At 42.0% G+C, this 16,509-nt stretch overlaps 1 protein-coding gene across 3 annotated transcripts in view; it reads right to left on the bottom strand.

The window, feature by feature from the left end:
• Positions 1-16,509, bottom strand: part of xirp2a (xin actin binding repeat containing 2a) — a 50,713-nt gene that overhangs the window by 21,256 nt on the left and 12,948 nt on the right. Inside the window, exons 1-2 of one of the 3 annotated variants that reach the window (XM_019257477.2) lie at positions 10,008-10,279; positions 9,738-9,843 (exon numbers count right to left, since the gene is read on the bottom strand). In XM_019257477.2, the coding sequence (XP_019113022.1) occupies positions 9,738-9,759 (22 nt within the window). In that variant the 5' untranslated portion in view covers positions 9,760-9,843; positions 10,008-10,279. Of the gene's footprint in view, positions 1-4,570; positions 4,861-9,737; positions 9,844-10,007; positions 10,280-16,509 lie in introns of those variants that run through there. The other 2 variants (XM_027291558.1, XM_019257478.2) reach the window with 2 other exon arrangements.

The raw sequence follows: 16,509 nt of genomic DNA, 5'->3' as shown, positions 1-16,509 counted from the left end.
AAGGAACTAAAGATATGTATGCACTAAATGTACCCAGGTTTCATTAATGCTTTAGTTTTTTTGCCTTCTAATCATAACTGCTTAAATTCTGAACCTGAATGAGATAAAAAATTATCTGCATAGTTCCAGATAGTGTCGTTATTTTAACACAGAAATAGCCGGAGGCCAACGCTCCGTAACGAATATCGACACAAAAATGCCGAATATTCATCAATCACAGAGCACTACTTTATGATAAAAATTGCCCAGCAAATCCCTGCGGATAGCCAATTAGAGAAGACTACTGATTGTACATTTGACTTCTCTGTGCTACAAAGCATCATTAGGAAACGGAGAAGGCTCCATTATGGCGCTGCATACACCCACACTGGACCTTTTAGCTCTTGGCATGTTCTCTCTCTCCGGGCAACAACACCGTGGGATGAAAGAAGACCCTAAATAGAAATTATTCTCTCTCATTATGTGCTCACGCTGCAACCTTTGGACATTTTCAAATCCATCTCCCTGTAGCATTTCGCACGAGGCGCTTACATATTTCCTCCACATGGATGTGTGGTACTGTAGCATAACTCTGGCTCAAAGTCAGTTTGAGTTCTACTTCGAAAGTTGCACAGCAGCTGCTTCTTAAATGCATACACGTCCAGTGAAGGTGTCCTTGGTGGTGTAGCAGCACAGAGATTAGGAACAGATTCAGTGCTTAGTGCTATAGTACATACCGTACATGCTTGGCTGTGTTAATGCTTCTCTCATCCCACTTATAGTATATGACACACTGTCTTGTTATATCCCACACCTGGATCCAGATCATCAAAATGAAGAAATGAAACACCCACAGGTCTGACCTCTGTATCTGGTAGGTCAAACCAAGTCTAAATAATCAGTCACACCAGCGGATCAGTGGATTGCTGGATTTGGGTTTGCTGAACTGTGACATGCCACTTTTGCACCGTTGACCTGGTTCCAGGAGTGTTTTGTCTCTGTTTGTATACCCTCCGTTTGTTCATGAGAAATCATTTTTTTGGTGTGATGAACAGCTCTAAATACTACAATCCCCATGAGCATCAGCTGCTATTTCAATGGAGAGGTCAGAGCTGCAGCAGATTTAAAGCATTTGCTGTTGGTGTAATGCAAAACTGTACCAAAATCCAAGATACTTACAATCTTTCATAATCTTTCTTTAGTTTTAGGGATTTTCTTGGGATTTGTAGTTTCTTCTGCCTTGACGTTTTTTCTACTCAAGCTTCAAAAATCGGATGTGTTCTAACACAGTTGTTCATCGATTGTAACAATTTAGAAGAAAAACCATTCTGACATGTAATAGTAGGGTCAACTCGGGTGTTTCCAATGATACTAATTAAGGGTCCATTTCATTTATTGCAGCAGAGGCTTTCCAGTGAGCCAACGTTCACCACAGCAGCACCCTGACTCTGTCTGACCTGAGTGGAACGAGGCCTCTAATTAGCATCATTGGTAACACCTGTGTTTACCGACTATTTCACGCCAAAATGGCCGCAGAAATTTATGGTGCAACCAGGTCTTTTTGAATAAACTGTGTGAATTTAACTGCCTCATTGGCAACCAAAGCTAATGAGCTTGTTAACCGTCAGTTAGCTAGTTCATTAGCTCCTTGTAAGAGCTTGTTTAATAACTGTTTAATGTTAAATTAAATGATGTACAGTCCTGAGAAATTAATGTCAAAAAAAAAAAAAAAAAAAAAAAGTGGTTGAGCTACACTGTAAGAAATGTCTATAGATTTTACAGTGGAAAAACTACCAAAGCATGACAGTAAAAGACGTAAAATATGACATGAAGTATGACTGTGTTTTCTAGTACAGTCGTTCACTTTTCGCAGACTCGCTGTTTCGTGGATTTTTTTAATGTAATTTTGCATTCTTTTTTTTACAGCGTACTGTACAGTATGAACGCGCATTGTGTTCTGCGTCCTAAATTGGCTAAGGGAGAATTGCACGTGTGTTCTGCGTCCTGATTAACTAAGGGAGTACTGTACAAAATGCGTGTAAAAAGGTGTATAAAAGTGTGTTGTTAGGGGTTTCACGGCCTTAAAACATGTATAATAATTGTAAAACTTACCTCGCGGATTTTGTTTATTGTGGGTTATTTTTAGAACGTATCCCCTGCGATAAACGAGGGACCACTGTACACAGAAAAACATTGTCATCGTTTAAAACCTTTAATTGTAGGTGATTTTAAGGGACTTTATACAGAACAAAAGTAGTATTTTATATTAGATACTGTTAATAATACAGTAAAACACCGTAATATTTACATATTAATTTAATTTTACTGTAATATTACAGTTTTTCATCGTACATGGATTTTAAAATATGGAATAAAACACTAACCTTAAACATTAAATAAATGGTACTAATTACCTATTGCTGTAATATTAGAAAAGGTTATACCCAATTTATTACGGTAAAATTCTGGCAACCAGTTTTTTACCGTAAAAACAACAGTTTTTATTCTTTTTTTTTTTTTACAGTGTATGATAACATTAGCATGTAGCTGGGTGGATAGTGCATTAGCTGTTAGCTCCCCATACTATCGTTGTTTACCAACTATCACTGCAGATATCCCCCCCGGGTCGCCAAGCCTCTTTAAGCAAATATTTTGTAACAATGCACGGATGAGTTTGTCCCACTTACTGGTATGAGCGTACCTTCATACAGACGCCATGTGACGAGAACATGCTCACCTCATCCCACCAATTTTAGCTTCCCCGCTACGTCCGGCATGTTAATGTAATCAATAACCCCGTCAGGAGGAGAAATAGGCTGCCGGAGACAGCAGCATCTGAAAATAAACAGGGATTTTTACCCGCAACATCCTATAAATATGGGTCAGAAAGCCTACACCTGAGGCTGCGGTGTAACCTAATAGCGCCTCGATGACAGAAGCGCAAGGATAATGCTCTCATTTATCACCCCAGATAAACGTTGAAGTCATGGTCTGGAGCTGTCAGAGAGGCAGAGGCGTTGGGGGGGTTTTGTTGCCTGAGTGCGGTGACAACAACGCTTTGGATATCTCTGGCTTCTGAGAAGGGTATGCCGTATGCAAAGCTGCCATAGCATGGAGGTGAGGTAACCAAGGGGGGGGAAGGCTGACGAGAAAAAAATAAACCAAGCCTTTTTATAAACCGGCTCTGTCTGCAGCGTCATGTTCCCCCTGTGACAGAGAGATTTATGGAGTGGAAGCGTGTGTGTGAAAGAGAAATATAAGGAAAGTCAAGCTTGAAAAACTTCTGAGGTAGAATTCTTTCAAAAATTCGAGAATTGCTGCCACTAATTAGTCCTGGCAACAACGGATGTTTAATTAGCATTAATAACAGCCTTCAAACACTGTCTCACGTACGTAAGTCTCTGTTTACGGCCTGTAAAAAAATAACTTTTCACAGGTTTACACTTACAACCTGTGTCATCTCCGCTTTCACTGCTTAGAGGCATATTATTTTCTTCTTCTCGGAGAATTAGCTTCTTATCTCTGCAACGCCACAGCGCCGGCACAAGTGACGGCACCAGGCAGGGCGGGAGGGAGGGATAATGAAAACGGGAGAGGCCCGGCAAAAGTCAACACGAGAGGGCCATGCTGCTGCCAGCGTGCACGACTCGGTGGCTATATCGAGCCCCAGCCGAGGGCTATTGACCTCCCTGTCACTGCCTCCTCGCCTCTGCCGGCACAAACGCAATCAAAGGTGAGGTACTGTACCTCCGGCCGGCTAGGAGTGAGGAGGTGAAGGGCGGAGCGGGGCGACAGCAAAGGAGAAAGTGTCCAGGGAAAGAATGAGAGAGTGAGTTTGAGAGTTTGTAGAAGAAGGCGGCACGGCTTCATAGCTCAAAGCTAAATCAAGACCCATAGATTTGTGTCAAGCAGAGGCCGTCCGCTAATCACAGAGGTGTCACCCCTTCTCCTCACAACAGAAGCCTTAAGCAACCCAATTTTCTGTTCATTACTTACTGACCAAAGCTTTTGGCTGGCGAGGTTTGACAGGAGAGCAAAATCAAGCTACACTAATTGAAATGTCAGCCATGGAGGGCGATTTCTTCCTTACCGACGAAAAGCAAAACAGGCCCAATAATTGAGCTGTCAAATCTATCAAAATAACTTCTTCACATGGAGACTGGATTGCCCTCCGGTGCTTCCTTATGCTAGGCTAAGCACTTTGTCTCCGATTTGCGATGCTTTCAGAATATTCCACATCAGATCGCTTCTGGTTATGTCTGGTGGAAGGAAACAGGAAGGGCTCATGCATGTTTTATGACAATGCACAAATCCTAGCGGAATCACAGAGATGTACTTCTTTATGAAGCCCCAGCACCTCGTGTTCAAACACAATACAGCTTCACCTCATCTTATTTCGCCCAAGATTCATCACATCTGCCGAGCCTGGGCACATCAAAGCAATTCATTATCGGCTAAAATGTCATCTACCATTTCCAATCTGGATCCTTCCACTTGTGCTTCGGTGGAAAATCACTTTACAAGAGCTGTGCTGACGGCGAGGCTTATGATAATACGGGAGCCGGCCTTGAAACACTGAGAGTCTTCTTACCTTCCTGTATGTAGGTTGCTCTGTACGTCAAATGACAATAGAATCCAAAGGAATAGCAAAGGGTCTTGGAAGTCCAGGAAATGAAATGGGCTCAGTTGCCCAGCCTTAACCCGACAATGAAAGCAAATCCTGGGCAGAGACGGACAGTGAGGCTTGGAGACCAGCTCCAGCAGTGTGCTCCACAGCTCAGTGAGGCCCAGGCATCCAGTGACAGCTGATTTTATTTTAGAAGTCCCCCTTGGTAAAAAATAGGATGGACTTCGGGGAGAGGGTAGGTGGATGTGGGTTGGCTTATTTTAGTATCCAGTATCGAGGTACCCAACATGCCCTTAACCTTATGTCACAGTAATCTTCTGGACACAGACGTCGCACACTGTGAGCTGGAAAACAGACACTTAGTACATCCTTCATTTGAGCAGCAGAGAGCAGGGAGACACTTGGCATTTGAAATTACTGCTTGTTAGCATGGTAAATATCACGGCATTTCATGAGTCAGCACACGCAGTGAAGATAGATTTCATTCACACTGCTTCATAGACCACATACACAACCACAGACTGAACTGGGAAAGTGACATTTTATGACATGTTAACAACTAAACGAAAACGATACGAGCCACAGATTCTCTTTAAAGAATGATATCTAGTAGGAAATAGCTCATTTGCTAAATATAGAGAAAGTGCCAAGAAGTGACCAATGGGCAAAAATACCCATAACGACACATCTAACACTCACAAAATCAAACTTATCTCATTTGTTCAATCAGGACACAAACAAAGATACGTTCGTTTAACAGGAAGTTGCTTTCTTTTCTTGCCAACCAGCACAGGAAGTCCTGCAGTATTTGTTGGCTCACAGCTGTTTCCCTAACTTTGTCCAATGTGTAAAAAAATACACCCAACGACACATTTACCGCTCACAAAGCCAAACTTATCTCATTTGTTTAATCAGTACACAAACAGAGACATGAAAACAATTATCTGGTTTTATAGGAAGTTGCTTTCATTTCTGCCAACCAGCGTAGGAAGTCCTAGTCGAAGTTAGTCGAAGGCGGCTTTTATGAGCCCCCTTTTTTAAATAGATGGCAGGGAGTAAAACTGAACAGCCCACGTCAGACTAATATACCATTTCTCTACATATCCAAGCCTATCTGTTTGCATTGTTGATTATTAATTCATGTGCTCAGCAGCCCTTACAGTGGGGGTGGTTATGTTAGCACCCCTTCTAGATCAATGCTTCCTCTCACACATTATTTTCCCAGAGAAATACATTGATAGCATAGTTCAAATCCTGCTGTTGTGAAGGTCTGAGTGTAATACTCGCCGTACAGCTTCTCAATTTCGGATCTTTTCAGTGTGGTGAATGATTTTAAACACTTTGCTGAGAGGACTCGAGTGTACCTTTCTCTGTGAAACTTGTGCGCCCTCTAAAAACCCATCTTGTACACTTTATGCCTGCCATCAAGATGTCTTTGAACATTTTTTCAAAGACAGCTCCTCAGATGGACAGTGAAGCACTACAAGCAACGCACAAGTGAGGAAATTCAGCGCAGTGCAGACACCCCGGAGACTTGAGCGAGAACGTTGTAAAGATCAAGATACACTCAAGCAGATATTCGCCGGATGATAGGAAATCATATTATTATGCTTTCTTTCCTCTTACTTTCTTTCTTTGCTTCTTTGTTCTGACTTTTCCTGAACATACTGTACGTTGCCCTGGAGCGAAGGCAAAGGTCTTCTTTCAAACCAGTGACCTTATGTTTGTGTCTGATCAGCCCGAGGCCTTTCATTCACTCTTTGTCAACCCACTTCCTTCCTGACAATACGACAGACAATCTTACTTATATAACCCGTATGTCTATTCTCTCCATGCTATTTACTGTGATCGCGACTGTTTACCCACCTCATATATGGAACATTAGGTGTTCACCAGGAGCCCACCCCATGAGGTGCCGTTGGCAGCACATCGACTAGAGAAAAGCGTGGTTATCGGGCTTGTGGGGAAGCTGCACTCTGCTGATAATCCCGCCGAAATTGCACATGGATTTCCTGTTCCTAAAGTGGAAAATAAACATACTCCTGTAGAATACTTAATGAAGAGGCCTGAGAATATCCCAGAACTGAAATCCAAAGGGAGTCCACATTCAAGTAAGTTTTAAACTAAAATAACTTTTACATTAAAGCGTGTAAAAAGCTACATTTAGACTATAAATGAGCCGGAAGTTTCAAATTCAAACAAAGAGAGATAAGGGGGGAAATATAAAAACAAGAAAACAATCTTTCATGTCCTCACAGAAAGATAATTTAATTTGTACCAAACATTTTTAGACAATAAAAAAAAAAAAAATCAGATGTAATGTGTGTATAATTACACAATTATGATTATATTCCCTTCATTTTAATTTGCTCGAAAGAGTGCGCCCTGGTGAAGTGTTTTTTTTTTTTTGCATAATTGCAATGTCTTGGAGTCCAGCTGGAGACCTTTGTTGCAAAGAGACACCCTAATTAGAGTACTACACACAGAAAGACCACCGCAGAAAAACAAACCTGTCTCCTCGTTTAATTCTCGTTTAGTTCTCGTTTAAAATATCATTTGCTACTTTCTAACATGTGTAGCAGTGACAAGAGTCATCAAACCATCAAAACGTAGCTCGGTCATACCAGACCAGGTCACACTGAGGCAGCAAAGCTCCTGAGTGTATTCAGCTGAATAAGGGTTTGTTTTATTGCTCATGAATTGAAAAGCGTTTCATTTGTGGGAGGAAGATTCTTTTTTTTTTCCTCCTTTTAAAAGTCACCCAGTCACCCTTTAAAGATCAATGCAGGTAGCAAAAAAACAGACAGAATAAATATCAATAAGACGTGCATGGAGAAACAAACGCTTTGTCTACCACGAGTCAAGGTGAAACCAAAGATATTAATTGTGTAATCATGATAAAGATTTTATTTGCTCAGAAAGGTTATGTTTAAATGTTAAAAGGTTTTAGAGAACAACTGCTTGACACATTTCCACATGCATACTAAACCTATTCGGAGTATAGATGTTGCATTGATTCGTTTGGAGGGGATCACACCAGAAATAGACAAGAGGGGAAATCTTTGTTTTCCTGATGAAAATATTATAAAGACATCATCACTTGGCATGCAAATCTAGGAGGGAATTAATTAAAACAAAAACAGTCTTTTGGCAAAATCCAGTTCCAATTGGCAGAATTTGCACACTTAAAACATTCCCTTGGGCCAAGTGTAGTCTGACAAGTTTAATCAGCCACAGATTAATATAAATATATACACACTTAAATAAAAAGCACTCCCACCGTCGTGTGTGTCACAGAGCCAGCCACAGTTTCATGGCGGTGATTCTGTTGTAATACGAGGAAACAAGTAAACAAGGACGCCTGTTTAGGGAGAGAGCAGCAGCATGGAGATTTAGAGTTGAGCTTTGCATCTGTTTAAAGCGCGGTTACTCCACCACGGTGCTTTATTTAAATGTCGCGGCTTTGCTGGGAACAGCTCCCGTAGCCCCCTTGCCACCGTTAGTCATTTGACCTGGCAGATTATGCGGCATTTGCATGTCAACTTGTCAGCAAAGACAAAAGCCATCACTCAGTCAGGACAACAGGAACGCGGAGGATCGACAAGAAGCTCCAATTTTAGACACGGCACTGAGATTTAGAGACGTGCAGGGCGACACGAAAGCCTGACTGATCTCAGGTGGAGATGGAGAGGCTGCATGTCGGCGTGTGTTATGTTGAGTGCGAGCATGCATGGCTGAATTTATGATCGTGTGTGTGTTTACATGTGTGTGCTTAACACCTTGATACCATTTTCAGGCCCATCAACAATTCCATCACTTTAGATTCTCGCTCCGTACAATCACAACCCCTCTTTGTCTTGTTTTTTTCACTTTTCCATTTGCATTGGCTTGACATGTAAATACAGGCGTGTTGCCAAGGGACATGGAAAAGAAAATGGAGGACAAAGAAAACAAGGTGTTATAAAAGAACTATCAACAGGGACCATTAAAGCAACACTGTGTAAAAATGGCTATTTTTGCGATTTGTTGCCATACTACTGTGGTAAATATGGACATGTCTTTGTCATGATTACATTACTTATAACTTACTTGGACCTACTAGTCCAACAGCAAGAAGCCAAGCTCTCGCCAATGACTAAAAGTCAGTCCCAGATTTACTCTTGTCTGGCTTCCTCTGTCCTTTTCAGTGTCTTTGTCATAGAGGCTGCTGGGCCACATTGCCAGTCGCCCAGCTCCGGTTCTGGCACAACACTGACTCCCAGTCAACAATCACTCACGCCCTGGGCCTGAAAACCTCTTCTTCCCGGTGGTCCAAAACCCCTCAAACTCCCCTGATGTTCTGAGCTCCCAGCTCGTTAAGTGACAATACCACAGATAATTATCTCCTGATGACAGTCTATGAAGCGTTTTAGTGCCTTTCAGCTCATTGTTTGGGTTTTACAGCCTGTACACTACCTACCCAGCAGAGAGATAAAGTTAACTACTAACTGGTGAACATAGTGGAGGATTCAGCAACTAGAGCTACATATTTTTCTAAAGTTGTAAACTTTATATTTGTATTTTGAAAGGTTTAATGTACTTTCACAGAAGTCACTTTGTACTTTTTCCCGAGTTATGCCAATTTCTAATTCTGTTTCTCCAAAAGTAACTATCTAATATTTGAGAGGCCAATGTGTTAGAACTCCCTTTAGTTTATTTGTGATCAGTGCAGAGCTACAAAAAAAAAAAAAAAAAAAAAATGGACTGTACCTTGCACTGTAAACTCCATCTGTGTGTACACTGCTATCAGTGTCAGTTGGAAACAAACTGTAGGTAGCCACCATAGTGGTGCTATCACAGTAATGGAAGCACAGTATCTAGCGAGCTCCCAACTTCCCATTAAAAACCTGCCAGGGAGGCAGCCTTATCTGGCCATGAACAATCTCGTTTTCAAAGCCTGCTTTTCGCTGTTTATCTCATAGAACAAATGGGACACCACATTGCATTAATCACGCCACAGCCTCGGTTGCATGTTTGACAGAAGAGTGTAACCGTGATGCAATCGTGTGTTATGCTACAGCATAACAGATGTTACATCAAGTTTGTGAAAAGTCACTTTTTAAAACAAATGCAAAAAGATGAGAATACTCACTAAGAGCGGTGTCTGTGGCCATGTTCGGATCTGTTGACGGGTCAGCCTGCGTGAACCTACTGGACAACACTCTTTTGGACGGAGAGGTATGGACGCTTGTCACTTCCTGGTTGAGTGAAAGAGAGAGAGACAGCTATCAGAGAAAACACCTGTGCTTTTTTTTTTTTTTTGCAACAGGGAGAGAGGTGACGCTACGGGTCATTGAAAGCAGCTGGTTGTGCCCAAAATCGCCTGAACGCACCACACTTGTACAGAAAGACAGACACATACCTTAAGTATGAAAAATGATACAGTCGAGAGTCTGGTGACATTTAAGCCCTGGAGTCCAGTGAAACTTTGTTGCTGTGGTCTAATCTGCCCAGACAACACATGTACAACCCCCCCCCACACACACACACATGTGAGTTTAAAGCGAGACGACCTTGAGCACAATGTGAACAGTAGGCATTGACTGGAAAGTTAGTGCAAACAGCACTTGGTTGAATTTTAATAGAGCCACTCTAGCTGTAACTAAAGGTTTTCATAGACTTCTATTGATGAAAGGTGCAACACTGGTAAATGGCATGTCCTTGGTGCATACAGACTTGTTTTTCCCCTTGAAGCATTTTGTCAAAACTTAGAAGTCAGCCAGTGCAGCACACCTATTCAGTTGCAAATCATCCCCGCGGGGAACAAACACACCTGTGTCTGAGTGTTTATATGTGTGTGTGTGTGTGTGTGTGTGTGTGTGTGTGTGTGTGTGTGTGTGTGTGCAAATGTGCCGGTGTGTTTTTTTCATTTGCAAATCAAATGTATTCCCAGTAGCGTTTTTTCGACAGCGTCTTGCAGGGCATCAGCGCGGAGTCACAACAAATGCTGCACAAGGCATTACCACGTGGTAAACACACACACACACACACACACACACACACACACACACACACAAGGAACCTGTATCTGTACCTTCTCTCTGCTGAAGGTGTCAACCATAATTTCAGAAATGCACCAAAGGACAAAACATTGTCCTCAAAATCCCATTTAGCAAATCCCCAAAAGACATGCACGGTAATTTGCACATTTTCCTACAGTATTACATGCACACACACACAAACACACAAATTAGGGTTGTAAACATAATCTCTCTCTTTCTGTCACTGTCACTCGCTCTCTCCTCACACCGCACTCGCACCGGATGAGGCTCAAATCAGTGAGCTGCGAGAAGCGAAAGCAACGAGGTCCAAACCGGCTGCTAAACACAGCTCCCTCGTGCTCTGTGTTTGACTGCTGATATTAAACAGTATTTTGTCCAAAGCGTGGTGCTGCTTTGCTCAGGGGATGATTAAGTTTGAGGATGTTTTGTGTGAAAAATGTGTGCGTGCATTAGTTTGTGCAGCTCATTACAGCTGGTTACAGAAGCGAAAGTCGCTGAATGAGAGCCATTAAAAAGGGATTCAGACATTTATCTCTCTTTGGTTGTCTGATTGGCTTGTTTACACTTGACTTAAAGCCAGCGTCTGCAGTAAATGATCCATCTCATACTTGTTGACTGTGGTGTGAAGAGAAAAAACTTTTAAAAGGTTTTCTCAGTACATTATTAGGTTATTTTCATCTCCATGACAGCAGATGAAAGAACATATAATCCAAAAGTCATTTGGTCACAATTACCAATATATACATCTGTTGGGCATTTTTTGCTCATCAAGTTAAAAGACAAATTTTCAAAATTTTTCTCTTGATTGATCACGCTAAAAGCAAAGCAGTTTTTCAGATCACAATTCACACATCAGAAATGTGATAATCAAAGTTGTCAACAGGGCTGAGGTCACCAGGGCGAGGCAGTAATGTAAGGCACTGTCATCTGCGTAACAAGATAACCAGATACCATATTTACATCAACCAAATTTTTTGTTTAGATAATTTTTTTGGCCTTTTCAAGCTTTATTTGATAGAGACAGCTGAAGAGTGACAGGATTGCGGGGAGAGAGAGATGGGGAATGACGTGCGGGAAAGAGCCACAGGTCGGATTCGAACCCTGGGCTTCAGCAGCAAGGACTGAGCCTTCGTACATGGGGCGGCTGCTCTACCAACTGAGCTAAACTGCTAAAATACCTGTCAGTTGCTCCAGGCAGTTTTATATTTGCAACTTTCCCAAACTGACAATTTAGCAATTACATCCACCTCACATAGCAACTTGTCTGGTAAAAATCTATGCAGTTTTGAACCTTTCAAGCTCTGTTTTATTCTTCACACAATACTACAAACACCATAAATGCCTTGCAGGTGAACTGTTTAATAAAATTTTTTTAAAAAAAAACAGGATCCAGGAAGGTCCCCTGGGGCACACCACAACAATAAAATACTCTTCATGAACAGAACTTCCCAAGTAGTTTCAATCCATTATGTATGTTTGTATGTATGTCAAAAGGTTTGGTCTTGGGCCCTACCTGAGATTATCATCTCCCTATAGATTAGAACTGAGCTCAAAAAGCACCAAAACATTTTTTTTCTTGCGTCCAAATCAAATATCATTTACATCTTCGAGCAGAGCCATCACAGTCCTTGCTTCGTATTTGGCACTGACACAAGAAATGAAGTGAAAGAATTGAAGGCAATAAAATTTGAGAGTTGAGAGTAAACAAGTTATTTATATTGCTGGCATGAAGAACATGTTTATTTTTATTTATTTATTTTTTGCAGAAGAGGCCACACAAAAGCAATTTTCAAAAGCCAAAGAAAAACAGGCAGTCTGCAAGGAGAGATTGATAATGTGCAGTAATTCTGCTGACAAAAAAAACAATGAACCTCTTAACAGAGCTGGTCAAGGGCACAGGGAATGCTTCAGCTTCAGCACAGACCTTAGTTTAGGAAAAGAGCTCAGCTGCAGTACATTGAAACAGGATAGGTTTTAAATGGGTATTATAGAGAAATACATGAGGAACAGGCCATTTAACTTATAATAAGACAGGACTAAAGTTAATGATTGGTACTGTCCTTTAAAAGACACATTTTTAGTGTATGTTTTTGTGATACGATTCCACCAACCAGAAGTGAGGACTGCAGTTATCCATTTTACAGTATGTAATACAATAACTGAATGAAAAGCAGCAGTGCCACAGCTAAATGTCTCATGCAACCGTCACCAAGTGCTATCTAGCTTTGAGTCCCTGCCATATGTTCTCCTTGGCGCAGGCTGAACAGATGAAAGGGGGAAGAGGGAGTGGGGTAGGGGAAGTGGTGGATGTCCCTGCATATCTCCCACAGACTGACAGAGTTAATAAGGGACAGTGCTTGGTGAAATCTGTCTAAACGGTGCTGGCCTGTCGCAAGAGATAATCCCTGTAAAAAAAATTATAAAAAAAAGCAAAAAAAAAACAATCACCGGATTCTCAACTAATCAATGCTGGCCATCTGGGACCATTGCGTGTGTGACAGATGCCTACAAAGAGGCCAGTCAGACCTGTGATGGTGAAACCATGGTAACAGGAAATAGTAATACATGCATCGCTAGCCTGGGGAGGTGACACCGTGACACCCTCCACCTTCACATTGGTGCCTATTAGAAGGAAACATCACCAGAGCATAGTCCCATACAGGAAACTCTGAGCTTGCTATCACACATGCAAAGACATGGCCATTTTATGCTGATTGTCTTATGTCAGCTGTTGACATTTTCTCCTATCCTCTAACAAGCAGTGCTCCTAATAGTAGGACTGTAATGACATGCCGCAGTCCGCGGAGGGTCTCAGAGGAGTGCTGTCCGCCTCTGTCTCCTCAAATGTTCTCTTATCTGTCTTCCCCCCTTCTCCTTCATGCCCTGTTTAAGAAATGTCCGTCTTAATGCATTAATTAGACAGGAACTGAGTGCAAAGGTTTTATTTTTCTCAACTTAAGTGTGAGAACGTGCCAGTTGGGTGAGATAATGTCAGCAATTAGCTTAACTTAAATCAAGTGGGTTTACGTCAGTCCATTACGGAGAAAGAAACAAGAAGTCGATCGACCAGGGATCATTTAGAGTTTGGTGAACCAGGGATCGAACTAAAGCAACCCCCCTTCTTAAGAAGTCTTGTCGTCACTGTGTGGTAGCAGGCAGTAAGTATGAACATTTGTAATTCAATGAGGCTGGAGTTTGTAAAATGGATTATAGTCAATAAATTTTGGGCAAACGAATGTGGTTGAGACGAATACGAATGCAAGTCACCACATTGCCAAAACTCAGCATTCCTCTCCGCCTCTTCTGCACCTGACTACTCTAGACTCAGAGAAACCGCTCGGAGTGGTTTTGCTGGAGTTGGTAGAGCTGCAGTAGCATTTCAAAATCGATAAGGTCAGCCGGTTCGATATCAGATGTGACATTTTGCAGGAGAGATGGCGTCCACCTCCGCAGGATATACTTCTTAAACACAAGCTATTATTTGTGGATTACTCTCCGTTCTTCTTCCTCTCCATCCAGCCTGTTTTTCCACCCCATCCTTCTCTTCATCTTTTTGTCTGATATATTCTTTTCTTGTCTTTTTGAGTGTGTCTGCAGTATGCTCATTATCCTGATTGTCCTGCAGGTGAATGGTGGGTTGGTTGTGCAACTCGGGGCAACCTAGAATTAAAGCCCCCAAGATCTGTGAAAGCTTCCATTTTATCCATCTTGTTTTTTTTTTTTTAATCTTTCTTTCTTTGCTCTTCTGTCCTCTTGAATACACTCAGAGGCTTCCCTGATTAGCTCACATGTCCTCTTGGCATTCTGCAAATGAATCAGTGAATTTAATGCTATGATAGCGTCTCCCCGAGAAGCACTGTGCTTCTGGCTGGTGTATGGCGAATGACTGAAGGGCCCTGCCAAGAAAAGAAGTCACTCATTCGTGACTCACTGTTTGGGTACTTCATTTTAAATTACACTCTTCCTTTGTTGGCAAATGGTGCATACATGAGTGAATCAGTCCGTGTGGACACAGACGCTGTATTTGCACATACAGTATTTTCCACATACACACTCCCTCTGCTCTGACGGCTCTTGGACTGAGTGCTGTTGGCTGTGAAAGCTGCCTTATGGGTTTGCTGGCATAGCGTACAAGTGGCTGCTCTCGAAAAATGACTCATGAGACTGTACAGCAGTAAACAAATCACTGGGCTGACCAAGGCGACCAGTTGCTTTGGACTTATTTCTCTGAAGGCGCCTGACCTTCTCCAACAATTCAAAGCAGCGAGCCAAAAGGTCTTAGCAGTCATTTCAAACTGTTACTATGCCAGGAGGAGCATCATGAAAGTTGTCGTATGCATTTGTTCCCCATTTGCTGGTCTGTGGCTGTCTTTGAGTTAGAAGCAATGCCGGCTAACCTGGTTTACTCTGCCGAAAGTAGAATTACTGATTCGACTGCTTTAGAAGAAAGAAAAGAGAGCAGCCACTGAAAAGTACAAAGTATATAATTAATTCAAGTATAAAATTGGTTCTTTTGAAGGACATTTCAATCAGCTCTTTCTGTGCACAGCTAAGTAAAACTCCAGTCCAGTTTCCATCTCTTGCCTGTCTTGTTTCATTGTAAGAGTTTTTAAATTTGTCTTCAGCTGTTTTTTGTCATGTCAAGGGTGATGTGCACCAGACTTGATTTTGGGAAGGCGTGCAATGACGTCAGATAAAGGCTCAAAATATTTTAAAAGTAAGAACCTGTGTTAAAAATGTAAGGAGTAGAAAGTACAGGTAGTATTTGTACTTTTTCGAGTTCGGGAATGACGCCTAACCTGGACCTTCCCGTAACCTGAACCTGGACGTCAGTTCTGCTCTGTGTTCTACAAACTGGAATCTCAATGAAAAGACAATACTGCACCTACACCTGCCATGAGTGTGCAGGTCAGAAGCCGGGAAACAACAATTTGTGGAACTCAACTGATCAACTTGATTGACACAGTCTCTAGTTCAGCAGTAGTTTTGAGTCAGAATGGCACCAACCAGCTCTCTGGTGCCGGGTACATTCCTCTGGACAGTTCAGCTGCCCTGAAGGGCGCACCATCGGCTCCGGGTCCTGCTCTCTCTGCTCCGTACTGTCAAAAAAAACAGGCAGCTGCTTGAGTCACGCCACCTCAAATTACGAGTTCTTGCAGTGGAAAAGGTCTAAAAGACATTTCAAAATGGAGTCAGGCTGTGACTGCTGCCAAAGAAAAGAAAAACAGGACAGTGTGTGCAAGAAAAGACTGATGGATGGATTTGAATCCATGATGTCATTACAGGTTTTTTGTCCTGGAGATGATACATTGTAACTGAATGTATTGTTTGGATTCACTGAGTATGGCATGAATTATTGCTGTCCAGGTTTCTCAATTAATTTTATATTCATAAATCAATATTTACAAGCAGGAAGACACATTTTCCTGAGCCGGTGTATTGATGTCAAACATTTCACGTACAGCTGAAAGGACCAGCAAAAAGAAACATCCACGCAGATGTTGACGCTCATGCTATTGCAATTTTGGAAACGCAGCAAAAGAAAAATGAATCCACACAGGGGGGACTCATCTTCTGATGCATCGATTCAAACTTTTCGCAGCTTTTAGAGGAGCTGAATCCTGATGCTCTTCGGGCTTCATTCAGCCGCGGTGGTTGCAGCTGGCTACAGACCCTGCAATGCCCCGGGTTAAATCATTCAGCCTGTGTGAATAAATAGATGAGTGAATGAATGCATGAGTGCCTCATGAAAGGCTTTGTTAATTATGTGAATCATCTGAATGAGACGGCCATTGTGAAAGTAAAGGCTGATTAAAGATCTAATAGGTTTCATGTACAGAATATAGCCCATTTACTGTCGTC

This window comes from Larimichthys crocea, chromosome XIX, assembly GCF_000972845.2.
Source record: "Larimichthys crocea isolate SSNF chromosome XIX, L_crocea_2.0, whole genome shotgun sequence".
In the NCBI taxonomy this organism is placed as follows: domain Eukaryota; kingdom Metazoa; phylum Chordata; class Actinopteri; family Sciaenidae; genus Larimichthys; species Larimichthys crocea.
Note: the sequence above shows the minus strand (reverse complement) of the source record. Positions and strands in the feature narration are given on the sequence as shown.